Source organism: Quercus robur, chromosome 8 (assembly GCF_932294415.1).
Source record: "Quercus robur chromosome 8, dhQueRobu3.1, whole genome shotgun sequence".
In the NCBI taxonomy this organism is placed as follows: Eukaryota; Viridiplantae; Streptophyta; class Magnoliopsida; order Fagales; family Fagaceae; genus Quercus; species Quercus robur.
In genome coordinates this window covers 66,492,629-66,519,475 of record NC_065541.1, presented here as the reverse complement: position 1 = coordinate 66,519,475, position 26,847 = coordinate 66,492,629, and the positions used below count along the sequence as shown (strand labels likewise).

The window sequence follows — 26,847 nt, the reverse complement described above, 5'->3', positions numbered from 1 at the left end:
TGTCGTGCTCGCATGTCACAGAATTCATTACAGGCGCATGACATTTGATAATAGGTGAGAAGGATGACTACAATCACTCTGATTGATTAATTTTTTAATTTTTTTTTAAATTTTCATTTATTTAATGAGTTTTTACTAACTTATGCCTTAGAGAGCACTTAATCAATAAATTATTTTAAGAAACTTTTTATTAAAAAAAAGTGACTAACTTTTTGGATAAGTTTTCAATTTTTTATTAAAAAAAAATGAATGGCTAATGTAATTTTTTAAGAGCATACATTAATAAAACTCATTAATAAATAAATAAATGAAACTATATACAAAAAAAAAAAAAAAAACCAATCAATCATTGTAATCATAACTCTTTGAGTTTCAAAATTATTATATTAATTAATGACTCTGGTACAGAGTATAAACATTTAGTTTTCACTGTTCAGTTTAAAATATTATTAAATATTTTTGGAATACAACTATTTTTTTTTTTTTTTTTTTTTATGAATAAGAATATACTAAAAAGTAACAAGAGAAGGCCTTAGGCTCATAAGTCATAACCCATTTTCAACTTCTGGAACAAAAACTCGTGAAGGAAGAGAAGAGAAGAGATAAAGATGGAATACAATTAGTAGTTTACACAAATAAAAGCAAGCAACCTTAATAAAAAAAAAAAAAAAAAAATTAAGGTTTTCTCTTTTTTTTTTTGAAATCATTATTATTTTATGGGTCATGCTAACGAGTACCCTTAGGGTACTGGTTAAGAATCTAGTTAAAGAAAGTTTTTATAGGAAAAGAAAAAGAAGCAATTAATGTTTTGACAGCTTTTTTCATTTCTCATAAAAGTGATGTCAAAACTTTTTTTAATTAGATTCTTAACCAGTGTCCTAAGGACACTCGTTAGCATTTCCCTTATTTTATTACGTAATTTGCTTTCAATGGTGTGAGTATGAAGTTCCATATTAGTTATGTACTCTTAAAAATATTCAAAAATTACTTGTTTACTTGATGTAATACAAACCTATACATTATTGTTTGTTGTCAATTGGAGTCTTTGTTTCACTTTTTCATTTTAGCTTTTAATATCAATCATTTTTATAATAGATCTCACTTCTTAGAAAGATAGTAGATATGTTAATAGTTTTTTTTTTTTTTAAATGTTCATAACGAAGTATCCCAATTCCGGAGTAAGTATTTTATTTTTATTTTTTATATCAGTTTGATTAGTGACTTGACCTACCAAGGGATGAAGTCACTGTAATCTACTACCACATAAAAGGCAATTAAAATTATTAATGACTAGCTATTTAATTCTACCCTAAAGAGAGGTCAGGTCACCCTAAATTTTAATTAATGCACTTGTAAAAAAAGGGATAAGAATTAAAGTATGTATTTATTTTATAATTCTGAGTTTCTGACCTATTTACGTTTCGAGTGTCTTTTTCCCTCTTTTATCAGTTTTTGGTTGTTGTTTTCCAACAATGGCGAGATTATGATCGGAAAGAATAAAAATATGCTCTGCTAGAGGAATATTCTTGAGTAAGATTATGACTTAAGAGAGAGGAATGTTGCCCTTAGTTCCTGCACAAGAATATTACTTGGCATCCTACGTTTAATAGGACCTCAACTAAATACTCTTCCATCCTCTTTAAATATTCCTCGAACAGTATCTAAAGCTTTTTATTTTTATTATTATTATTATTTGATAATTTGATAGATGTAACTGTTGCGGGATTTGAAACATGAATATCTCAATTGAAAACATCATAAGATACCAATTAATTAAACTACAAGACTCGTAGACTGAAGTTTTTTATCAAACAAAACAAAAAACTCTTCATAAAAAAAAAAAAAACAAAACAAAAAACTGAGACAAGAAAAAAAAAAAAAAAAAAAGATTGAGACTGGGAACAATTTAGCATATGGGCTACTGTATATACCACATACAGTTCAGTAAAATTCCCTGACTAGTGAGCTCGAATATGATATGACTTGTCAATTTACTTTAAATCTGTCGTTTATGATAAGAAGACCTAATTGCAAAAGAGCTGAGGATCAGTAGAAATACAATGAACAAAGGCTATGCTTATGCTGTTATGCATGCCCTATCTATAAACATGTGTTGAAACGTCAATTGAGATGGGCAGAGGGCCACTTGTTTTTATTCTGGAATCCACCAAGTTTTGTTTCCAAAGTTGGTATTTGGAGGGTCATGTTGTTGATAATCAAAAATCACCTATTCAGGAAAACCCACTTCAATAATTCATTTATTGCTGTTAAATCAACCATGTTTAAGTATGTATCTAATTGGTCTTAGTCCAATGATCCAATGCACTGAATTTGTTGTAATGGTGTCATGTGTCCACTTTTTGTCACATGTCATCATTTTAATGAATCTAGTATATTAGAAACACTAGACCCAAGCTTTACGCCGAAACGATACAAAATCTCATGCTCTAATATTGCACATGATACAAGATTAATACGTTGTCAATTTTAGAAATGTGTTATGTTTGTATTACATCCAGATCATTAGAGTATTAGACGTAAACCAAACCCAAAATTTATGATAAAAAATACTGTAATTGGGGAAAAGCTTTCAAATTATAACAAAAAATTTGAGGATAATGTGCTGTCTTCCATCCAAATTCATGCTAATCTTGTCATCACGTCATTGTCTATTTTATTTTCTTTCATTTTACATTTCTCTATCTTTTCAATTACGAAGAATAAGAGAGTATAATTTGAAGTGGTCAACACACAAGTTGTAGTTTAATACGCATCTTTGTACATATCTGAATCGACTTACTTACATCCTTACGTTTATATCATGTCCATTAATACATTGTTATGCACTTCTGCTAATATTTATGTTTGAAATTGGTGTCCTTATTCAGCAAAAAAATTGGTGTCCTTATCGTAAAAGCTTCCAAATTAGAGAAGCTATCAAATATGATATAGGTTAGGTAGCTTAACAACCAAAATACAAATTTCGGGGAAAAGTGGTAACCGTGAGGAAGTTTGACCCGAACACCACGTCATTGGTCTTAACCTTGGTTTTAAAAGTTGGGTCAAACCGATAGATTTGATCAGTTCAACCATGACCTATTCAGTATAGACCAGATCGACCCGGTCTTTAAAAAACCCTCAAGACCAGTTAGCCTATTCATTAAACAAATAGATATTAGGCCCATACAAAAGCTAGCAAATTCGTACATTTATGGTTGAAATTCTTGAAGGAAAATGATATTTGTAGAGGGGAAATATAGCTTTCTCTTTCATTTTTTGAATTTGAAACTTAAAAAGTCCTTTTCACAAGACGAGTTTCACATTGAAAAAAATATAATAACAATATATTTAAGGATTTCTTTACTCACAAATGAGTCAATTTTTTTCTATTTTTCTTTCATTCTTATAATTAGGACTTACAAGCATATGTCTCTTTCTGAAAATTTACATAATAATTACCAAGAAATTCTCAGTTCAAAATCAAGAAGTATCTCAAAATAATATTTTTTGAGCATCCCTACTTGAGTAGAAACCAGTGCTATGCTACCTAATAAATTTATTTGGCCCAACAATCCCAAAATAAAATATCAAACCTTAAAATTTTATATTATATATTTATAATATTAAACAATTATAAATTAAATGGTAGTTAACAGAACCCCAATTAGACTATGCAATTGGAGCTTATTGTCAAAAAAGAATCAATTTAGATAGTACTTTATGGCACCAGTGGCAACAAGACTAACATGAATACACGATACACCATGATTTTGAATCAAAAAAGAGATTTCAAGAAATAAAGAATCAAGAATCACTTCATTTTCCAATTTGTTCAGCGTGATTTTTAAAATCATGTTCTTACTGTCTTAAGTGAGTTATATTTAATAAAAACGATCATTCAATTAATTTAACTCTAAAATGGCAATTTTTTCTACTGTACTAAGAAACCTTAAGTGTGAAGACTAAAACTTATGTAGGGAATATTGATGAGAAACTAGATCATATTAAATTTTTAATTTTTCTTTCTTTTTGGAGGAATAACTTCTTCTTCTTTTTTATTCTTGGGGACAAAATCACGTTCGTTTTCGTTAACTTTCATCACAATTGGCAATAAACTCCCCCACCCTCTTCTTCTTCTTCTTCTTCTTCTTCTTCTTTTTTATTTTTTAAATTTCTTCTAGTATTGGATTCAGAAGCTTACGTTAATTCGATTCCCGGAAGCTTATTGATTAATAGGAATCTCTTAGATGCACAAGCTGAGGTAATATGTTAGCAGCACTTGAGAGAGATTAGAATTTATTCTTTGACTTGTATACATTCTATGTTGTCATAAGATCTTGAATAGTGACTATACATTGTGTCTAGACTCTATAAGTGCTCAATGAATTGTCAAATAGGCATCAATCTAACACTAGTTAAGCATTGCCATGGAAAAAATAATATCATATTAGTCTCTATGGCCGATACTGTTTTCCAATAATGATCACAATACAGCCATAGAATACTTTCAATTAAGATAGAACCATGTAAAATGCACTCATTGTTTAATTACGTCATGAACATGGAAATAATATTTGTGTGCTAGTGGAGACCGACAGATGATAGTTATGCACTTATTTATTTTTTGGTTTGTTTTTCGTTTTCAAATTTTGGGTATGGTTTTTACTTTTTTACCAATTAACTCTAAAAAAATCTGTAAAAATGAAAGTTTTGCGCATTAGAAACAAACGTATTTTTGGGTATTTTTTTCAAACCCCCTCACTTCACAGTTAAACTAAAAAAAAAAAAAAAAATTATCAAAGATTGTGCTCCATATATCATATACCTTCATCTAGTGTACCTATCACTTGTGAAAGTTCCCTGATTCGTGACCCCCTATTTATTTTATTTTATATATTGTTATTAAGATAAGAAGACCAACATGCAGTATAATATCAGAGTATATAATAAGAGCTGAGGATTGGTATATGCCAATTTAGTTGAACCGACAAAATGTGACATATATATTATATACTCCTCTGCTATATGTGTGAAAATTAGACTTTGGTTGGAACTGTTGGAGGAATCCCTTTTTTGCTAAAAACGACTTCGAAATAGAATCCATCATATTTATCAAAAAAAAAGTGGATTGCTTTTTTTATTCGTCCAAAAAAAGAAAAAAAGAAAAAAGAAAAGCAGATTACTTTTTGCAATGGTCACGTTGATGGTTTGAAGTGCCAATCCAAAAACGATCTTTTTCAATTTTCATTGTGCGGTAAAATCAGCAATATCATGTCTACTATCTAAAACGACATGCGTGAAATTGATTGATAAATTGATAATTACATTCACATGCTCGAGTTAGGTATTTGTTGGGGGGAAAGATGGCAGATTATATTCATAATCTGTGCCAATTTGTACTTATCTAAATGTTTGTTTATCTACCTGACAGATTTTTTGTAGCATCTCCAATTAATTTCACCAACTGATTTTTTGTATAATTAGTTCTCACAATCTACATGTTGTATTTTGGAATTTATATGATTCCTTCTTTAACCACTTTAAGAGTATTCGCATTAGCTCATTTAAAAATTACTTTATATTTTAGTATAAGAATATATTTTTTTTTCTATTTTATATATTCACTTTTCAAATCACTCCACATTAAATTATCTATTTTACACTATATTTCTGTAACGACACGATTTGTAACAACCCAAAATGATATTGGGTTCGCACGTAAAAAAGGCCCAAACAATATCATTTGTAGAGCGTGGGTTTAAAAGGTTAGGCCTTAGTCACCAGACGGTGGTTTGTCGTGGTGTTCATATAGAATTAAATCGTGTTCGCTCGTGGAGTCTTTCTCCTGGAGGCGGACTGGGAGGCTCTGGTTCTTGGCCATTTTTCCCAGCCCTTTTTTTTGGCGCATCAACCTTCACATTATATAGCCCTTCTTGGTTGATCTTAGCCCTCCACTTGTTGATCAGACAGGTGCCTACTTCAGTACCCGTACCATCAGTTGTCCCCCCTTACTTTTTGTTAGTTGCGATAATCGAAATCACCCTGTCCAGGCGTCTTTTCTCATTAATATGGTTAGGACGTTGGTGGGTGCATTTAATGCGGAGGAGACGTATTTACCCTGAACCAGTTTCGCACCGTACCCCCACGTGGGTCCCATTCTACTCGCATCTCCTTCAGGGGGCTTTTTGGGGGCAGCCTTCAACGAGATGTTGCTTTTCCCTTTGAAGTCTTGGAGTGCTGAGGACAGGGTCATCCTCGGCTGTGCCCCCGGCATTTCGGCCTTTCCCTATTCGTCCTCGGCAAATACCCTCCTCGGCACGGGCCCTAGGCCCTAGTAGAGTGTGGGCCGGATTATAAGTTCCCTGGCCCCACAATAACCCCTCAAAATCCTGCTATCCGGCTCCTCGAACGGATAGGAGGGTTTTGATGACATCAGACATTTGTCAATGTCTGTCAATCCTTATCACCTATCGGTTCCCGAGACTTTTCATCTGCCCGAGACACGTTCCTGGAGACTTTGGAAGGTGAAGCGTGACCTCATTAAATGCGGGTGGCTCTGTGTTTCCCACGTTCTACGGCATGATAGAGATCTAACGGTGGGGATTCCTTAGCCTTTATGGGCGGGAAAATTCGTGCAGTTACTCTTAATAGGAAGCATAAATGATTTTTTGAATGGATTTGTCTCTTCAGTTTTGCACTTAAGAGTTTTAGCGCGTATACCCTGGGTTCATCTGAACTTTCGTCCAAACTCAAGTCTATCTCCAGCACAAAAAGCCTGTCTGAAGCGTCTTTCCTCTTTTTTGTAAGTTCCCTGCCTCTATTAACTCGTGCTTTTTCTTTTCTGGGTTTATTTTTCTCTGATTCCCTTTCTTCTCCCGTCGCTGGTTGAGTTTGTTTAGTAAATCGTAGAGATGGCTAAATTGAGACTGAGGAAATTAGTCGATACTGAGGAGGTAATGAAAAAGTTCATCGCCGATTACAGGATTCCTCCCAACGTAAATCTGAGGCATTGTAAGATGGGGGAGTGGTACTATCTAAGGGAAACGGGCGAGGTGGTAATTCCCGTCCTCGCCTTTGTAGAGGGGGGCATGAGAATCCCTATGGGGCCGGTAACGAAGGGTTACCTCAGGCACTTCCGATTAGCCCCTACCCAGTGCACCAGCAACATGTTTAGGATTCTAGGTTGTGTGGATGCCTTAAACGAAAAGATAGGGCTAAGATTGACCCACCACGACGTGAATTGGTGCTACAATCTCCAAAATTTGAAAGGGAAATCCTACTACATGAAGACGAGAGACGAGAGGGTTCGACTAATTCAATGCCTCCCTGATTCCAACAAAGGATTAAACAAGGATTTCCTTATCGTCTCCGATGAATGGCATGATGGCGATCCGTGCCCCATGGTAGAAGGAGAACTAGGTGGGGTATAAGGAATGGAAGGGCGCCGCCCCTTTGCGCCATTCTAATTTGATGTGGTTCGGTAACTAACCATGCGTATGTGTTTTTTTTTTACAGACCCACAAGCTTTTCACCAGCATTTTCACCTAGTTAACCGGGTGGACTTGGAGACTGTTCTACAAGCGGTAGTTTTCGTAAATGACGGAGACGGTCAAGTCCGATCCACTCACAAAATATTAGGGTACGCTCCCCTTTAGAAGTCATTTGCCAACCCTAGGCACGTGATCAGCGCCAGCCGTCTTCGGCTTCCAAAGATTACCGTGGTCGAGTCAGGATTTTTAATCTCCGAAGGATCATCTGTCCCAGAGGGCATCCCACTGGTGGACCTCTCCTCATCTCATCAAGTAGCGGAGGACGAAGGCGAGTTAGATTAGTCCGAGGAGGGATTTGGGGTATTTGACCTAGCCGACCAATCCGAGGATCCTTCTGGGGATATAGGTGACCTGGCCTTATCCGAGGCGGAATTGTCATCAGTAGGCACATATTCCCAAGCCGAGATGGGACTTAAGAGGAAGCCCCCGACCAGCTTATTCGACCTCCTCGAGAGTCAACCGGGGAAGGGTGCGCAGGGAACACCGCAGCCCAGCGCCCCGTCCCCACTACCTCAACCCCAGACTATCCAGACTAGGTCATCCTCCACAAAGTCACAGCCACAATCTCCCCGCCCCAAACTTCCTGCTCCTCCCCAACCAGCTCTGCCTCCTCGGCCGGAGACCATTGACTCAAAGAGAAAGATGAGTCCCAAGGGCAAGGAAACCATGGATGGGGGAAAATCCCAACCTTCTAAGGGGAGGGAGGAAGCTCCACGTGTGAAACAATTGAAGATTGGGCACCAAAGCAAGGGTAAAGAGACCGAAGCCCAATCTGCCCAAAGCAAGGGAAAGGGGGTCGAGGCCCAATCCTTGCCAAGCGCCTGGCTTCTCGCCCCAATGCTCCACGAGGGGCCACTGCTAGAACCCGCGTCCATGAGGGACCTTGGAGATGGCGAGGATGGTTATGTGGCAGATGCATTAGGGAGAACCATGCTACTTCCCACCGACGTGGATGAGTTGAAGAAAATGAGGATGCAGGAGGTTTTCCTCAATACGAAGAGGTACTTGGGCATGGTAAGGCTCTTGAAACCTAAAACTTTATTAACTCTTGCTCCCGGTCTGTCATTCACGATGTATTTATCTCACTTGACAGGCTCTCCAGGCCACCTATAGGATGGAGGAGGAAGTGAACAAGCAGAGTAAGGCGGCCGAGAATGAATGCTCCAAGCGCCTAGAGGCCACGCGGACTCTCAAAGCTTCCGAGGACGACCTCGCCAAGGCCAAGGTTGCCTTAAAGGAAGCTATCCGAGATAGGGATAGCGCCTCGGCGGGTTTAGATGGGGCCCAAAAACAGGCCGAGGAACAGACAAAACATCTACTTGAAACCGAGGATCAGTTGCGAATAGCCAAGGAGCAGATCAGTGATTTAAAAAAAAAGACTGATCTTGGCAGAGAATGATAAAGGTGTGGTAGAGTATGCCCAGGACGAAGCCGTGAGGGCCAAGCGGGAGGCTGAGTTTGCCAGAAACGAGGCTGAGGCTGCCAAGGAAACGGCTGAGGATGAGGGTTACAACGCGGGGGTAGCTGAAACCCAAGCCTCCCTTAAAGCCCAAATTCCCTGAGTATGCAAGCTATACTGCTCCCAGGTTTGGGAAGAGACCTTGAAGCAAGCTGGGGTGGATGCTTCGTCTGATTTGTGGAAAGCGGAGAACATATTCTATCCTACAGCCATCCGTGAGGCCGCCTCCACCAGCTCCGAGGCTGTGAGCGACCAACATGAGGGATGGGTCACTCAGTCGGAAGCTGTACAGGTCGGCGCCTCTCCTGGCGAGCCGCTTAAAGGGGGAGAGCTTCAGGATGCGATAGAAGCACCTGAGCGTATGGATCCCGAGGTGCCCAAAGAGGATGTCAAGCCTGTGGTCGGCGTTCAGATCCCTGATGCCGAAGAGCCAACCATACTTGCCCAGCCCCTGCAGGCAATTCCCCTTACTGTGGTCCCCAAGAGTACCAATACCGATCCTGCTCAGTCTTCCCCAGAAGGGACTGTCCTCCAGGGCGTCAAAGCTGGTCCTGTTCCGCCTTCCCAGGATGTGGCCGACACAGAATTGAAGAAGTAGAAACCCCGGCCAGGCTCCGTATTTGTTTTTAGTTTAATGATCAACTAGTTTTTTTTTTTTTCAAAACTTTGTAGTCTGCTGGTAGTTTGAACCTGTTGACCACATATATGAAATTCTTTTCTTCCTTTTTCCTTTTGGTTACTTGTTAGTTGCCCTCGTCGATACTTACTACTGTTTATGATTTTTGAACTAATTATCGTAACATGTATGCATGGTTGCACATATTACATGTTTAGGATCCTGTTTCAGAATACTAGCACGCCCACCCCCATAGGGTATTGAACTCGTGTCTGGACCTATTTCAGTGGGTATATAGGCATCACCTGAAATGTCATATGTGCCGTTAAGACCAACTTGGTGTCCAAATTTCCTTTACGCAGTTGGTTTCCCCATAGGTTTGAGTCCGAGGACCATGCAATACCTTAGTTCTGTCCAAAACTTGATTTTTAAGTAGTTGGTTTCCCCATAGGTTTGAGTCCGAGGACCATACAATACCTTGGTTCTGTCAAAAACTTGATTTTTAAGTAGTTGGTTTCCCCATAGGTTTGAATCCGAGGACCATGCAATACCTTGGTTCTGTCCAAAACTTAGCTTTTTTAAGTAGTTGGTTTCCCCATAAGTTTGAGTCCGAGGACCATGCAATACCTTGGTTCTGTCCAAAATTTGATTTTTTAAGTAGTTGGGGGAATTAACCCCTCGGCTATGGCATGGGACCTTGGTTTAGGGGGGTTAGCTCCTCGGCCAAGCCCCTAGAACCATTCGTGCTGCTGACACTATGAAGCGCAGCCTCTAGTGAAGAAACGTAGCCCCTAGTGGAACTTTACGCCCACCGCCTATGCCAACACACAAGCCTTCCCCACAAACGGCGCTAATTGTAAGGACACGATTTGTAATGACCCAAAATGATATTGGGTTCGCACGTAAAAAATGTCCAAACAATATCATTTGTAGAGCGTGGGTTTGAAAGGCTAGGCCTTGGTTACTAGATGGTGGTTTGTCATGGTGTTTATATAGAATTAAATCATGTTCGCTCAAGGAGTCTTTCTCCTGGAGGCAGACTGGGAGGCTCTGGTTCTTGGCCATTTTTCCCAGCCCCTTTTTTTGGCGCACCAACCTTCACATTATATAGCCCTTCTTGGTTGATCTTAGCCCTCCACTTGTTGATCAGGCAGGTGCCTACTTCAGTACCCGTCTCATCAGCTGTCCCCCCTTGCTTTTTGTTAGTTGCGATGATCGAAGTCACTCTATCCAGGCGTCTTTTCTCATTAATATGGTTAGGACGTTGGCGGGTGCATTTAATGCGGAGGGGACGTGTTTACCTTGAACCAGTTTCACACCGTACCCCCACGTAGGTCTCATTCTACTCGAATCTCCTTCAGGGGGCTTTTTGGGGGTAGCCTTCAACGAGATGTTGCTCTTCCCTTTGAAGTCTTGGAGTGCCGAGGACAGGGTCATCCTCGGCTTTGCCCCCGGCATTTTGGCCTTTCCCCATTCATCCTCGGCAAATACCCTCCTCGGCACGGGCCCTGGGCCCTAGTAGAGCATGGGCCGGATCATAAGTTCCCTGGCCCCACAATTTCATTAAAATATCATTTTTTTAATTAATTCTCTTTCTTCACACATAACAACTACCATTCACTCTCTTTCTTCATTATCGAGATACATAAAAATAGAATAAAAAACTAAATGCAAGATAAATAATGTCAATATAAATTTACACGGTTATTATTACGAACTTGTAAATCTATGCAATTATATACTGATTGATGTGGGTCATTTTTAAGTAAAATTATGTAAATTTTACATATTTTTCTATTATTCACTGCGAAATAGTGATCTAAAAGTTAAGGATAAGACCATTTATTAACCATTCTATTCAAAATCAGTAAAAGCAGGAATTTTATGCGTGAGATATTACATTTTTAAGCATGACTTTCGCTCTACCCAGCCTTTCTCAAGGCTACTAATGATGCCATAAAATCACCAGTGAGCTACACGATCCTCGCACACTTGAAATAGCGACCTACAAGAAGAAAAAAGTGATCTAACAGAGGGCACCGGTGTGGTGCCGGCCAAATACCCTCCGAAGATCAAGTTAGAACTATTCTTAACTCTAGAGTGCTAGAGATGGGTAAATTATGCGTACCTTGATTTATGAGGGTATTGAGGTTTTTATAGTAGTAGAAGGTTGGCCTTTCTTCCTTGATGTAGAAATCTTTTCCTTATAGAAATCCTTATGAATAATCCTAAACGTGATGGGCAAGACATTTCTTTATAGAGAGGGTCTTTCGTTAACGCGCGTATCTTTCGGAATTCTTCTTGTACTAGGATTCCTATTTCCTTTGGGATTTTACCAGGATTCAAGCGTGTGTAACAAGTATTTTAAGTCAGCGTTCCTGTTACACCCTGAACTTACCCATTGTCGGCTCACGGGCAAGGATCCATCAAGCCCAACATAATGAAAGTCCGTCATGCCAATTTTTACCCCTTCAGCTACCTTTCTCATTATACTTTGAAGATAGTCATAACCCTTGCATCAGTCTTGACAAGTTAATAAAGCTTTTTTAGACTTTAAGGTGTCAATTGAGTATTGCTATGACTGATGCAGCAGGAGTGAATCACCAATGGATCGGAGTGACTACTTTCTATTTTACTGTTATAGTTTTTTTTTTAACTTTACAGAAACAAAATCTTGCTGAGTTTTGTAGGGCAGAGCTAGCCCACCACGTCGGACAGAAACAAATTTCATTGAACACGTGTGCAATATAATGACCATTATTGAGAATTGAAATTAGGTGAATGCTATCAACAATGAACAATCTCTTTTACTTTAAGCTCTAAGAAATTAGGCATCATCTCTTTGTAGAATGGCAAAATTGTCCCATTTCACTTTATCAGTTCTATCCCACTTTGTTTCATAAAAAAAAACCTTTGAAGAGGAGGTAGGGTGGGAGAAGAGAACGCGTTTCACCTATTCCTCGTCATCCTAAAAGTGTGTGTATATCACATTTATAATTTACATTATACTATCCACTCTCAAAACACTTGTCTCTCTCAAACCTTTCAATATAGTCCCTCTAATTATTTTTTGTCATCTTTATGTCATTAATGTTGGAGTCATCTCATTAGAGATAGAAAAATTCCCCTTCACCCCGCATCAATTTATCTTACTCATGTCCTACAGAACTTTTTGCTGTCCTAAATAAATATTTTGTTGTGATTGTACTAAGAAAACCTGGAAAGGATTGGTTTAGATATTGGAATTATGAAGTTAATTGTTGTGACTTGTGACCATATCCTCCACTCAAAGACAAATATTTTGGCTAAAACAAGCTAGAAAAGGACAGTAGCTGGATTGAGCTCCTTCCTTCACGTTTTTCCCGTCTCTTAACAGGCTTCCTAGACCTATACAAAAATTGGCCCATAGGCTTGGTTCCGAATGGGTCAATCAACCTTGTTGTGCAATCTGGGTTATGGGCCTCCGAAGATCTTAATCGCTCTTGTTTTTCGCTCGGCCTTGTACCAGGTAAAATGTCACTGTCCCATACACTAGGCCCATATCCGGCCTAATTTAATTTAAACTAGATTGTTTCTATACTCATGTACTATTATACTGTACTACCTATAAAACCAAACCCAAAAAACAAATGCAAACAAACAATAGAAGTAGGAGCTGATGACATCATTTTTTTTTAATGTGTTACAAATATTATTTAGAGTTTGATGGTATTATCTTTTAATTTGTTAAAAATATCCTCATTAAATAATTATAATTGAAATGAACAAATTTTAAATATTAAATTAAGGAGTTAATGACTTTAAAATTCTCAAAATAAAACATAAACAAATCAGAAAAAGAAAAAAATAGAGGTATAGAAATAAGTATTTTTTCAATTAAACATGCAATGACAAGTGAATCAATTAGAGTTATAATCTATGTTTTTAATTTCATGTTGCACCTCGATATTTACCAAACATATGTATAAAAATCGGTACACAACAACCCCTCCTCGTTCATATCAACCTAATTTCTCAAAAAAAAAAAATAATATATATATATATATATATCAACCTAAATACCATGCCACACTGGATACTTTAGTAAATCAAGACGTGTCGTTTGGTGCTTTATTGGTTCTATAGGCATCCGAAAACTTGGAAGAATGGATTTGTTCTCTGGCGGTAGTTTGGATTTTTGTGCTTTAGTTTAGATTTATTTCTTTTTCTTTTTCTTTTCTTTTTAGAATTTCTTTATGATATAATCGTGCTGCTCTAGCTTTGGCTAGTGTTGCTAAAGAAAATGAGGAGATTATTATTTGGTTAAAATAATGTCCCTCTTTCTCTTCCCCATTGTATAAAGTAATTTTATATTAATAAAGTCTAATATCGTTTCCTCTCAAAAAAAAAAAAAAAAAAAATACCATGCCACACTAGGGTGTTATGAATATTTCAACCTCTTTCACCACTGGCAACCACGGATGGGAGCAAATCAGTGACTAGAGAAGGGGCATGCATGAGAGAAAGAAACGATAAATTTTTTTTTTTTTTTTAAAAGGCGAAAGTACTATTTTGGTCCTTACATTTTGTAGTCACGGTCAATTTGGTCCTTACATTTTGTTAATAGTTAATTTGGTTCCTATTGTTTTCAAGTTGCAGTCAATTTGGTCCCTACTGTTAAGTATTTACGGAAAATATCTACGTGGCAAATAGGGTAAATTGTTAGCACATTTAAAGCTGATATAGCTGCTAAAATAATATTAATAAATTGCCAAATCAGCATCTACATTAAAAGAAATTAATTTATCAATTCTAAAGAAATTAAAAATAAAAACTAAAAACCCAAAAAAAAAAAAATTCAGATCTGGAAAATCCTAAACATGAACATAGAAAAATCAAAACCCAAATCAACCTTTGAAACTCATATACCAAAATCTATTGGAATCATTGTAAACTTGTTTGAATCACTCGAACCAAGAGCCTTGGAAAATTTATCCAATGGACTTTGTGTCCCAAATGATCCCACCCCACCAATCTTTTGTGATGTACCATTGATTGCTTCAAATGATTGACGAGGTGGAATGTTTAAAATGGCTGGACATACAACCGAATAGGAGCGTTGTATTTTTGTGCTTTGGAAGCTTACGATTGTTCTCAAAGGAGTAGTTGAAGGATTTAGCTGTAAGGTTAGAGAGAAGTGAGCAAAGGTTCTTGTGGGTAGTTCGGAGTTCACCTACAAAGGACCAAAGCAAAGAGTCTTCGCCACCACTTGACCCCGATTTAGATTCATTACTCCCTAATAGGTTCTTGGATCGGACCAAAGAGAAGGGACTTGTGTTTTTTTTTTTTTTTTTTGATGAAATGGATAAAGAGAGGGGACTCGTGGTTGACTAATGTTGATTTGGGTTTTAATTTTTCTGGCTTCATCTTCATCTATGTTCAAGATTTCCCAGATTTAAACTCTAATTTATTGTTGGTTTTTCATTAATTAATTTATTTAAAATTAATAAATTAATTTTCTTAAATTCAGATGCTGATGTGGTAATTTATTATTATTATTTTAGCAGCCACATCAGTTTTAAGTGTGCCAACAATGTACACCGTTTGCCATCTAGACATTTTCTGTTAATAGTTAAAAATAGGGACCAAATTGACCGTGATCCCAAAATGTAAGGACCAAAATAGTATTTTTGCCTAAAAAAATCAATGAAATAAAATTTTAAACGAAATAGTTATAGGAAATCGACTATGATGTAGGTCTATTTGCAAATGAATATTGTGGGAACACAATTTATTTGTCCGCTTTGGGGATTTTCGCCTCACCTCAGGCCAAGGGCTTGCCTTGTAGCCGATATTGGATTTTTGGCTTGACACCCGCACGGCTTTGTCCTCTTAGCGAGTGTGGGCATGCTCATTGTGCAAGAGTCCCACATCGCTTAGAGAAGCGCTCCCCCTATGCCTTATAAGCTTGTGCTCAAGGCAATAGGGGTACAAGCTTATAAGGCATAGGGGGAGCGCTTCTCTAAGCGATGTGGGACTCTTGCACAATGAGCATGCCCACACTCGCTAAGAGGACAAAACCGTGCGGGTGTCAAGCCAAAAATCCAATATCGGCTACAAGGCAAGCCCTTGGCCTGAGGTGAGGCGAAAATCCCCAAAGCGGACAAATAAATTGTGTTCCCACAAATATATATATATATATATTTTTGAGATAATAAAAATGAGTAGTTAAAATAACAAAAGTGAGTTTTTTACACCAAATTTGATTAAAATTGCATTGAGCTTGATTCTAATGATCATAGTGTACCCTTACCCTAAACTAAATGACAACTCATCAACCATGGATGGGTAGATTAATTTCAATGATTGAATTGATTAGGGGTTTCCCCACAAATTAGCGATCACTTATCAACTGAAATCAACAGAAGAACTTAAATCAAAACAATGTATAATGTTCCTTAAAAAAAACCATGTATTATGTTCTTCAAAAAAAAAAAAAAAAAACCATGTGCTAAGAGCATCCATAGCAGTGAAGCTAAAAATTTAGCTATTTGGCACCACAAAAAGTTATTTTATCTATTTTACTTACTCACTTTACAAAACATCTAGTAACAGTGGATCTATTTTATCTTTCAACACAATGAAATAATATATTTATTACAATAAAATAATATATCCACTACAATAAACAACAATCGCAACCATCACAACCGCTACCACTGCCATTACCGCCACCCCCACCACCACCGCTACCGCCACATTATAGTAAATAATCGTCTAGTGTTAGCAAATTATTTTTTTAACCCAAAATTATACTTATACATTTTTTTTATTTACTAAAACAATTTCTCAATCATCATGATAGCAAATAATTATCTAGTGTGACAATAATATTTTGTTTTAATCCCAAATTATATATATACACATTTATCTTTTGACTAAAAAAAAATTTCTCAATCGTCATGATAGCCTATTATCATCTAGTATAACAACATTATTTTTTTTTAAACCAAATTATATATATATATATATATATATACAAATTTATCTATGACTAAAACAATTGTCTCAATTGTCCGGAAGCAATCTTGGAACAATGTGAACTATGAAATGGAGGAACTTCATAAGAAAACATATAAAATAGAACACATATTATAGCTGGAACAATGTAGTTCATAGATTACTCACATACATAACTCAAACCAAATTACAATAAAATTCACACACTCACACAAATTCCTATGACTCATGCTTCTCAACATATAAAAAAGGAAGTTCCTACGACTTGCTTTGCAATTGCCATAAATGTTTAATGAGGTCCAACTGGAGTTGAGAATAAATTTCTCGGTCTCTAATGCGTCCATAACTCTTAATGTATGCCATAAATCCATCACTTTGTTCACGTGACACTTGCATAGGAGAATTATCCACTTTATCTATTTGTTCATAATCCAAGTCTACCACTTCATTATCATCCCGCTCATCTTCAACAATCATGTTATGGAGAATTATACACGCTTTCATGATTTTTTGGAGTGTTTCAAGATGGAAAAATCTTGCAGGTTCACGGACAATTGCGAAACGTGCTTGAAGCACTCCAAATGCACGCTTAACATCCTTCCTATACGCCCCTTGGACTGTTGCAAATAATTTTCGTTTTTGTCCTTGTGGAGATGGGTTTGTTTTCACAAATGTTGCCCACTTTAGATATATGCCATCAGCAAGGTAATATCCCATTGTATAGTCATAACTATTGATTGAGTAATGTACTGTAGGAGCACGTCCTTCAATAAAATCATTAAATATATGAGACCGCTCTAACACATTAATATCATTATTTAACCTAGATAACCTTAAAAATACATGCCATATCCAAAGATCATATGATGCCACTGTCTCCAAAATAATAGTAGGCTTACAAATATGATCACAATATTGACCTTTCTATTCAATTGGACAATTTTTCCACTTCCAATGCATGCAATCAATTGAACCCAACATACTTGGAAAATCTCGGCATTCGCCATGAGCTAATAATCTAGCAATGTTTTCATTGTTTGGTTTTCTCAAGTATTCCTTAGAGAAAACATCAATTACCGCAGTAACAAATTTTTTCAAACTTTTTGATGCAGTAGTTTCTCCAATCTGCATATATTCATCCATCAAATCACCTAACACTCCATACACAAGTATTCTAAATGCAATAGTTATCTTTTGTAATGAAGATAAACCAAGTTTGTTGACACTATTTCTTTTTTGGACAAAATAAGAGTCATGAGTTTCTACCTTAGATTGAATATGGAGGAAAAGAGAACGTTTCATCTGAAATCTTCTACGAAATAAAGCGGGTTGATATATTGGTATGAGAGCAAAATAATCAAGAAAAAAGCCTCTCATGGCTTGCCAAATGATTACATCGGATATAGCGACGACGTTTAGGTTGTGATGTTTCCATAACAAAATATTTAAGAACAAAATATAGTGAATTTGGCTAGAAAAAGTACCCAGCTTCAAAGAACTTACAACCTGCTTGAAATAAGGGGCATACTATAATTGATTGAGTCTGGTACTCCACACTAACAGTGATACACATATCAATAAAATAAAATCAACAAACAGAAAATCAACAAGAAGCAAAAACATTAAAAAAAAAAAAATGTAGCATTCCCTACACACAGAAAATTCTCAAACTAATATTTAAAAACAAAAACATAAATCCCTGCAAATAGAAAATTCTCAATACATTCCAATCCTCAACGATTTATCATTAGATTCAACAGATATTATAAATTTATCATTCCAATTACCCAAATCAAAAATCCCAAGCATGTAGATGAAGAAGACAGAGACAACTCACCTAAAGGCGAGTTAGGTCGGAGGCGTGGATCGGTGGCGGCGGCAGCGGGACAGAGAGGTGAGAGTTCAAAGGTGAGAGTTTAAGAGAGTTTTAGAGAGTTGAGAGCATTAGAGAAGGTCGAGATGGGTCAGAGGCGTGGATCAGAGGCGTGGGTTAGCTGGTGGGTCAGTGACATCGAGCTTCGGTGGGCCAGTGACGTTGAGGATCGAGTCGGGCCAGCGGCGGTGAGACAAAGATGTGAGAGTTTGAGAGAGTGAGTTTGAGAGAAGGTTTTGTCTTCAGAGTTCATAGAGGCTTGCAGTTTGGAGAATAAAAGAACATGAAAAAAACAAACAAACAAATATTATTTTAAACCGAAAGGAGAATAAAAAATCTTTTTTTTTTCTTTTTTTAGCTGTCTGCTACAGTACACAATCAGTAGCAATGAAGGTAAAAATTTTACCTTTAACTCCACTATTGCAATGCTCTTTTTCATGTGTAGTGGTGCTAAAAATAGCTTTTTAGCTTTTTAGCACCACTATTGCTAGTGCTCTAATATGCTATAACACTATAGACAACAATAGTAAATTTTAAATATAAGGGTAGAAATTTCTCAAAAAAAAAAATATAAGGGTAAAAATTCAGATTGAAAACAAATGCAAGGGTCAACTAAAAAAAGTAAAAAACAAAACAATCTAAAGAACTCAAAGAAACTGCCAGACAGTATGCAAAAAATGTCTTTTTTGTTTTGCTTAAGAATTAAGATCTCAGAAACTCATACCTCAAACCCACACCCCGCCACCATGAAAACCAGATAACAGAGATAAGAATGTCAACTCAAAAGCCCCTAAAACAAAACTGATCTCAATTTTCACACATACTCCCTTAATATTTTTATATACTCTCTCACTCTTTTCTCTGTTTGTTTTATGGGAAAATCAATTCCTTCAACCACCAAGTTCCAGGAGTTCGCCAAAATTATCGCTTCAGATAAGCTCCCAAGGCCGAAACGCGCGAAACCCATATCGAGAATCCGAGTCTCGTCCCCGGAAACAGCGAAACCCGGGGCTGTCCGAGTCGACTCGGAGAGGAAGAAGATAATGGAGAGCTCTGAGACTCAGCAGAATCGGTTGCCACTGGCTTTGGTGGTATCGGACTGTGTGAAGCGGTGGTTCCAGGACACGCTCAAGGAGGCTAAGGCTGGTGATAGCGCCATGCAAGTCCTTGTGGGCCAGATGTACTCCAGTGGCTATGGTGTCCCCAAAGACCCTCATAAGGTCTTTACTTTTTTCTTTTTTGGTTGGAATTTGCTTGGTTTTGATTATGGTAGCTGTTATTCAATGCAATTTGAATCCTATTCACCACATTGTTTGGTTTGTGACATGGAAATTAGGAAGGTTATATAGAGAGTATTATGACTTTGGTTAGAATAGGAGGAAAATAATACATTTGACTGACACTGACTACTTTGTTGAGGATCTATAACTTATCCCAAATTTTGGTACTAAGTTTGGTTGTTGTTGTTGTTTGAAGTCAATGTAGTTACATTCCCTTTGTTGGTATTATAGAATGCTAGTAGTCAGAATAATTTCATGTTTGACTTCTTTTTATGTGGTTGTTGCTAAGGAAACTGAGGAAATGAAAAGAGTTTTGAGATTTTGAATACTATCTACCGTATTGTGTTGGTTCTGGAAAAGGATGTTTTATTTGACTCATATAATGTGTACTTTTTTTTGTTGATGCTTGGGGTTCTTGTTATACAAAATTTTTGAACTACTAGTGGCCGATAATGAGCACTATCTTGATTCTATGAAGCTTTTTAGAATCATGGTGGATTGGTAGGGTTCTTTTGGTTTTATAATTTGTAATTGGAGCAGTGAAATATGGCTAATTTTACCTGTGATTATAAATTTTGCTTATAATATTATACTATTACTTTTATTGGTTGTCAAGTTGTGATTATTGAATGAGCCTGTGAACTCTAGCTCGAATGGTAGCTCCTCCTGCCCTTGTAAGAACAAGGTGGATGGTGAGGTTGTGCTTCAAGACCTATCAGGCGTGTATGTGTAATTACTAATTACCAATAAAAAATTCTGATTAGTGAATAAATAAATTATGTATTTGTTGTTAAGGGACGCGGTTGGATTAGTAAAGCTTCAAAAAGCCGAGTTTCAGTTTGGAATGTAAGTGATAAACATCCAGGTACTCTCTCTCTCTCTCTCTTGTGCTTGGTCATTGTTGTGGTCTTGCTTCTTCTAATTGATGTGTATTTGGTTTCCTTTAGGTTACAATGCAAGTGACTCAGATTCGGATGAATCAAAGGGTAAAGCAAAATAAGGTCAACTGCAATTTGCTGTTAAATTTACTAATAAAAAAGTGAGTTCTATGCCTGGCATTCCTATTTGTTCATTGAAAATAACTTCTTACTTAACTCTAGTTTCATTCTGTTTAATGCTTACTTTTAACCCAACTTCCAGCTGATTATACAACTGTGATTATCTATTGCACAAGAGAGCTGCATTCTTTTTTCTCACCTCTCTAATTGACGTCCTTAAATATTTTTCCTTCTTCATGTATCACTGGATATTTTGTTCTTGTATATCTACCTTTCTTATTATGCAAGGCCAATTCAAGCTGTTAAAACCCAGTTTTATTTGCATTATCAAACAATATTATTGTTACTTTATAATTTTGTTAAATTCCTGTGTTAGGACCACGATGCTAACCACTACTCCTAAAACCAATTAGTATTAGGAGGAGACACTTTAGTCTTTAAAGGACACAAAGCCTTGCGTCTATACGTGCTTTGGGTGGGCATAGAGGGCTTTGCAATGCTGGGCTGTCAATCACCAATGCCATGCTTGCACATAAAAGCAAATACAGGGTGCTGACCCCCATAAGGTGAACACCCCATAGGGTGATCGCTGACCCCCCATAAGGCCAACAATCACCCCTCAGCAACAACCGGGGGATTTGAACCTGCAACCTCACTTTGACACCACTTTTCAGGACTGCAATGCTAGCCACTGTTCCCAAAACAAATTAGTGTTAGGAAGAGGCGAAGTTTTGACTCTAAAGGGCACAAAGCCATGTCTGTACATGTTGCGGGCAGGCACGAGGAGCTTAGTGTGTTGCACCAGAAGGCTGGGCTGTCAAGCACCTATGCCACACTTGCACGTGACAACGAATACAAGGTGCTGACCCTCCATAAGGTTAACAACCCCATAGGGTGATTGCGGACCCCTCATAAGGCCAACATCCTGCATGGTCATTGAAGTAACTTTTCTAAAAAGCATATTGTTATACTGAGCTAATTACAATTTTTATTTTCACAAAACTATCATTTGAGCAAGGAAAAAAAATTTGTGTTAGGAACATAAATGCTGTTGACTTTTTCCTTTCTCATAATAATGATGAGAGAAATGAACAAAATTGCAGAGCATGCTACATTTCAGATAAAAGCCACTTATATCTAAAGGAAAACATTTCCAGCAACACATTACATTACTAATAGAGGGACAATTTTAGGACTTGGGAGGACAATTGAGGGTTCTAGGCACTGAAGGTTGGCTTATCAATTTTACATCCATTTTGCTTAGTTTCAGGTCAATGAAAAGGAAGGAATTATAAAAGATCAATTGTTCATAAAAAAATTAAAAAAAAAAGAAGTACTAATATTATATACCTCATCTTTTGCAGTGAATTTGTGGGCTGTGATGAGTTCCAATTCTAACCATCTTTCAATGTCAATCAACTGGCTGGATTTGTTCTCTCTCTCTCTCTCTCTCTCTCTCTCTCTCTCTCTCTCTCTCTCTCTCTCTCTCTAGTTTTTCCCTGTATTTACTTTCTCTAGGTACGTTCCTTCCATGTGTTGTTGTATTTATACCAAGAATTAAAGCCTTAAAGGTTGTGTAGATTTGTCTTTTCTTTTTCTTTTTACAAAAAAATTGTGTTCTCATCACTCGTGGCATATTTTGTTGCGATGTTACAATTGATGAGGCTGAAACTGCTAGGATTAAGTTGAAATTCTTGTCCTTTCTTCTGTTGATTCTAAATGTATCACTTGGTTTATTGAGTGGTAATTTTGAATGGTCTTGCATTGTATAAATTTGTGTTTGATTCAACAAGAATTCGCTTAAATAACAGGCCTCTAATACTGTACAGTATACTAGCATACATATTCTCTTTTGCACAATAGTCATTTGATTTGTTTTGTTCAGGTAACACAACTTAAACTTACAACCCACCTCTTACTTGGGTTTTTGATTCAAACATAACTTACAACAGCCTTTACTAAGATTAAATACATAATGGTTCATATGACTGGTACATAAAAATGAGGAGAGATGCTTTTGACGTTTGGTGTCAAGTTGCTACGAACTCCTGGTCTTGGAAGTACGTCCTAATATATTGCATTGGTTTTGCCTTCTAGCCTCATATGGTTAAAAGCAGTCACCCATAACAAGTACCTCATACATTGGAGATAAATATTCATCCTTCCTTTCACAATGTGTGAATCTTATAGGATTGCAAGGTTCATATAATGATAGAGGAAGGAATCCGTTGCATGAGATAATTAGTCACAAGGTCTCACTTTCCTTCCTATTTGGAAAATGTCATCTACCTTCGCTTTTGTCCTTTCTCCGTATTCTCTTTTGTCCTTTCTTCTTATTCTTCCTTCTCCATTCCCATGGCTTCTCAGGATTCGATGAAGCCCACAGGCCAACTCTTGTGGCTCGTGCCTCTTTTTCCCACTGGTATCATAATTCATAAACATAGAGATTTACAGTTCTTGTCAGTAAGTCTTATCTTTACCTTTTATTTTTATTGAAAACTCACATAGTGTTAGATTAAAGAGGCTTAACATGGAGAAAGTACAAGAATGAAGTAAAGGTAATTTCTTACTCTTGCAAGTTCTGGGCGTTGGTCGTAGGTTGCATAGTGCCATGCAAAACCTTTCTTGAGCATTAATTCCTGGCAGTAAGAAAAGAGGGATAAGTTAGCTCAGTGTTAACAAGCACAAAAGAAACCAATGTTCTGAGAAACAGCACCTGAACAAATTTGCCATCACAATATATGTCAGCTACGCAACGGCCATATTGATCTTCCCCATAAACAAGGACTCGCAAGCACTTTCCTTGCACAACCTTTGTCAGCTCCTCCTTTGCTTCTTTCCCATATGGCATTGCATTCTCTGGTGCATCTATTCCCCTGTTCAGAAGCTATTAACAACTGATGCTATATATATATATATATATATATATATAACTAATAAATAAAAAAAGAGATTAACTGCACTTTGTCCTCTTAAACTATGGGGTGAAGTTTAATTCCAACCCCCCACCCCCCAGCGCAATAAGCTATACAATCAACCCCCTAATTGATTGATAGTAGGCTTAATGCCTCCCATTGTAAACAATTTCCATTAATTTCAAAATTTTAACTAAAATCTCACAAATCCATTATTGGAGAAATTCTCTATGCGGATATTGTTTGATTTCAAATTTTTTTTGTTAAAAGTTTGAAATTGATGGAAATTATTAACTGCGAGGGATATTTTGTCAATCACCAATTAATTAGTGGAGACTCGCTTGATTTCACAATTAGTGGGGGATTGAATTTGACCCCATTTTTTAGGGGGGCAAATTGCAATTAACCAAAAAACTAAAAGATTAGCTACTTGAATTTTAGGTAATTTTACCTTAGTCGAATTCGATAAATTCGAGCGAGGATTTCCTCATTGTTCTGAAAATCGAGTACCCTAGTGGAAGAAGGCAATTACAAAACTATAATATTGAATCAAAATTGGAATCTAGGCCTATGCCTAGTAGATGACTAACCGATATCCGGACTCAATAATTTTTTCGTGAATTGCATCTGCTTTTGTATAATTTTTCTCAGCACGCGCTTGTGATCTTTGGACAGCTGCTACTTGTACTTCTCTAGGAACACAAGATGACTCCCTTGGGTCTGTTGTACTGACATACACTGTCATCCCATCTCCATCTGCTATAGCTCTTGAATCAACCTAGTTTCATTCCAATAATTCATTATCAATAAGTTTATAGACATAATTAACATTATTTTTCACAACTATTGAGGTGACAAGTTGTTAATGCTAAACAATATAATGATGTCAATGATGGACGCATGTGAAAGTTAATTACAATTTACAACTTGCCACCTCAGTAAGTAGTGAAAAATATTGTATCTATAGTGATTCATTATATCAAACCCAGCTCTATGACTTGATTATGGTAACATACATCGAGTCTGAAAAGAGTGTGGTTCTTACCGGAAATGTCTGAAATTCATACTTTACTCCTGCAGGCAATGATGTTGGGGCCCCAGCAGTAAGTTGGACTAGGGTATGAGGAAGAGGAAGACCATAGAAGGCCAATAAACCCTACAAAAGGCAATTTGATAATGTTTCTTACTTTCTTCCATTACAGTTCTATGCATTATGCAACAAGTTATACATATATGTTGTGACAGGATCTTTTATTGTACCTCAACATCTGCCTTTTGGTGTCTCTTTAGAGTCTCAATGACAAGCCTAGCAGCTTCTTCAGGTGTTTTTGGAGGGGGTTTTGCTGCTCTCCATGCCTCTAATAATTTTCTGTACCTTCATATATTGTCAAAATGTAACCTTTTTCGACAAAAAGCTATGCTATAGAGCCTATTCATCACTCTATTTTTTCCAATTTCTTGCTAAATAATAAATATCTAATAATTTTACTCTATAAAAAGAAAATTGTTGAGATAAAATGCATGCTAATTAATTACCAATTAGCTTGAGCCTTCTTAGACGAGACAACATTCTTGCTGAGTCCTTCCGGGACCTTAAAACATTAATCAAAGCATTAACAGGATGGATATTTATATGTATAACTTACACAAAGATATATAGAGTCCGTTTGGAATCTGTTTATTTTGCTGAAACTGAAAACTTTTTGTTGAAAGAACTGTAGATAAAGGTAAAAGTTAGCTAAAATAGTACAGTGAGACTTATGAATAATACCAAAAAGTGCAGTAGGACCCATAAATAGTAACAAAAATAAACTAAATAGTAAAATAAGTTGGCAAAAATAATATTTGCCAAACGAACACTTAATTAACTCAAAATTTTTGCTTCATAATTACTTTGAATAAATCATTTTGCCAATATATTGATCATCACTTAATTCAAAAACATTTGGGTTACTATTTCAATTTTCAAAGAAATTGAAACCAGAAGAGAACATATGTACCTGGGAGGTGATCTCGAAGTGAAAGAGATCATGAGCTAGAGCAGCAACACCAACGTTGACAGCCAACACACCTTGATATCCTTGTGATTCCAAGTCCTCATCTGTTGTGGGCTTGCACCATTGCCCACATAAGAACCTTAAGACGAACATTTTGGAATTTCAGAGAGAAGCTGATCCACACACAGTCACACAGAGAAGCTGATGATGATGAAGTTTAAAGGAAGACTTTCTTTTTTGTTAACAAAGACTTAAAAAGAAAGAGGTACAAAGACTTAAAAAGAAAGAGGTTTTGGCTCGTGGTTTTTGCAAGGAATCTTTTGCTTAACAAACAGGGAAAAGGGGTAAGCAAACGAGTAATAATAGGACCACATAATTTTTCACAATTTTATACCACAATTTGTCACATGATATATTGTGATTGATAAAAATATGATGATAGGTTATATAAGAACACACTTTTATCAATTATAACTCGCCACATAGAGTTGTGGCACAAAGTCATGAGAAATTATATGTCGCGAGCATTACTTGTAAGGAAACTAGGAAAAAGGAAGGTCAGAATGAAACGTGGCGCGTTCTGATTTGTCAAATTTTTTTTTTCAAAGGCAGTAACATTTTACGTTGAAGATCCATATTCCGTCGTCTCTTTCTTTTTGCTCTTTTTTTTTTTTTTTTTTTTTTTGAGAGAAAGTATCTGTGTAAACTTTGTTGAGGTGGTCGTACGATTTTTTTTTCAACAATGTTACCTTTTTTTTCAACAGTCTAAACTTTTTTCTTTTCTTTTTTTCTAGTGGGTTTGAAAAAATTATTTTAAGGATTGGGTTCAAAAGTTCTGTGGAGGGATTTTTTTAATGTGAGAGAGAAAATGACACCATCCAATCAAGGCTTTTTTTTTTTTTTTTGGGTGAGAAAGAACCATCCAATCAAGGTGATAAAGAGCTTGTCCAAAGGTGCTTTTATCTAGGTTACGCTACCTGCTAATTATTATTAGCTATTTTATGCTCTTGCCATATTGGTTTTTTATGTACATATTTTGGCTCTAAGAGCATCCACATTAGAGCATCCACATCCGGATCTCAAATCCTATCCTATTTTACCATCCCAAAAAACTACTTTATTACTTATACCATACCATTTTTCAATATACCCAACATCCC

The 26,847-nt window shown here is 36.6% G+C and overlaps 5 protein-coding genes across 11 annotated transcripts in view; 2 read left to right on the top strand and 3 right to left on the bottom strand.

Annotated features, from left to right (window-relative positions):
- The first annotated feature begins 7,955 nt into the window (after positions 1-7,955).
- Positions 7,956-9,607, top strand: LOC126696665 (uncharacterized). The gene is made up of 4 exons (XM_050393351.1): positions 7,956-8,564; positions 8,644-8,821; positions 8,943-9,070; positions 9,137-9,607. The coding sequence occupies exons 1-4, from the start codon at positions 7,956-7,958 to the stop codon at positions 9,605-9,607; spliced, it is 1,386 nt and encodes a 461-aa protein (XP_050249308.1).
- Positions 9,608-16,882: 7,275 nt separating this feature from the next.
- Positions 16,883-17,341, bottom strand: LOC126696663 (uncharacterized). Its single transcript, XM_050393350.1, has one exon. The coding sequence runs from the start codon at positions 17,339-17,341 to the stop codon at positions 16,883-16,885; it is 459 nt and encodes a 152-aa protein (XP_050249307.1).
- Positions 17,342-19,126: 1,785 nt separating this feature from the next.
- LOC126697805 (uncharacterized) lies at positions 19,127-25,144 on the top strand. 6 transcript variants are annotated; one of them, XR_007646260.1, is made up of 5 exons: positions 19,127-19,717; positions 20,573-20,642; positions 20,725-20,816; positions 21,879-22,045; positions 22,140-22,603. XR_007646260.1 is itself a non-coding variant. In XM_050394912.1 (4 exons), exons 1-3 carry the CDS (start codon positions 19,370-19,372, stop codon positions 20,775-20,777), a joined length of 471 nt encoding a protein of 156 aa, XP_050250869.1. In that variant the 5' UTR covers positions 19,127-19,369; the 3' UTR covers positions 20,778-20,816; positions 24,771-25,144. The 6 variants fall into 6 exon arrangements, 2 of the variants coding, with proteins under 2 accessions (XP_050250869.1, XP_050250868.1); XR_007646258.1 differs by lacking the exon at positions 21,879-22,045 and adding an exon at positions 24,771-25,144 and having other exon boundaries at positions 19,128-19,717; positions 22,140-22,293; XR_007646261.1 differs by lacking the exon at positions 21,879-22,045 and having other exon boundaries at positions 19,128-19,717; positions 22,140-22,223; positions 22,266-22,603.
- LOC126697802 (staphylococcal-like nuclease CAN2) lies at positions 22,610-25,959 on the bottom strand. Of its 2 annotated transcripts, XM_050394904.1 has the most exons (9): positions 25,691-25,955; positions 25,227-25,282; positions 24,951-25,065; positions 24,736-24,846; positions 24,281-24,468; positions 24,142-24,201; positions 23,492-23,651; positions 23,346-23,414; positions 22,610-23,194 (listed from the first exon to the last, which is right to left on the bottom strand). In XM_050394904.1, exons 1-9 carry the CDS (start codon positions 25,838-25,840, stop codon positions 23,057-23,059), a joined length of 1,047 nt encoding a protein of 348 aa, XP_050250861.1. In that variant the 5' UTR covers positions 25,841-25,955; the 3' UTR covers positions 22,610-23,056. The 2 variants fall into 2 exon arrangements, with proteins under 2 accessions (XP_050250861.1, XP_050250862.1); XM_050394905.1 differs by lacking the exon at positions 24,142-24,201 and having other exon boundaries at positions 25,691-25,959.
- LOC126697803 (staphylococcal-like nuclease CAN2) overlaps positions 22,610-26,847 on the bottom strand; it is a 39,465-nt gene continuing 35,227 nt past the window's right edge. The window contains exon 10 of the transcript XR_007646257.1: positions 22,610-22,909. The gene's annotated coding sequence lies outside the window, so the exon portion shown is untranslated. The remainder of the gene's footprint in view (positions 22,910-26,847) is intronic.

What these genes read in the sequence shown, in the direction of transcription:
- LOC126697805 (XM_050394912.1), top strand. Translation starts at nt 19,370, where the DNA reads ATGGGAAAATCAATTCCTTCAACCACCAAGTTCCAGGAGTTCGCCAAA. An exon ending in TCCCCAAAGACCCTCATAAG is followed by an intron (nt 19,718 to 20,572) that starts GTCTTTACTTTT and finishes TTTGTTGTTAAG; the next exon opens with GGACGCGGTTGGATTAGTAA. An exon ending in TGTAAGTGATAAACATCCAG is followed by an intron (nt 20,643 to 20,724) that starts GTACTCTCTCTC and finishes GGTTTCCTTTAG; the next exon opens with GTTACAATGCAAGTGACTCA.
- LOC126697802 (XM_050394904.1), bottom strand. Translation starts at nt 25,840, where the DNA reads ATGTTCGTCTTAAGGTTCTTATGTGGGCAATGGTGCAAGCCCACAACA. An exon ending in ACTTCGAGATCACCTCCCAG is followed by an intron (nt 25,283 to 25,690) that starts GTACATATGTTC and finishes TAATGTTTTAAG; the next exon opens with GTCCCGGAAGGACTCAGCAA. An exon ending in ACCAAAAGGCAGATGTTGAG is followed by an intron (nt 24,847 to 24,950) that starts GTACAATAAAAG and finishes TGCCTTTTGTAG; the next exon opens with GGTTTATTGGCCTTCTATGG.
- LOC126696663 (XM_050393350.1), bottom strand. Translation starts at nt 17,341, where the DNA reads ATGGGATATTACCTTGCTGATGGCATATATCTAAAGTGGGCAACATTT.
- LOC126696665 (XM_050393351.1), top strand. Translation starts at nt 7,956, where the DNA reads ATGGGACTTAAGAGGAAGCCCCCGACCAGCTTATTCGACCTCCTCGAG. An exon ending in CGAAGAGGTACTTGGGCATG is followed by an intron (nt 8,565 to 8,643) that starts GTAAGGCTCTTG and finishes CTCACTTGACAG; the next exon opens with GCTCTCCAGGCCACCTATAG. An exon ending in TAGGGATAGCGCCTCGGCGG is followed by an intron (nt 8,822 to 8,942) that starts GTTTAGATGGGG and finishes TGATCTTGGCAG; the next exon opens with AGAATGATAAAGGTGTGGTA.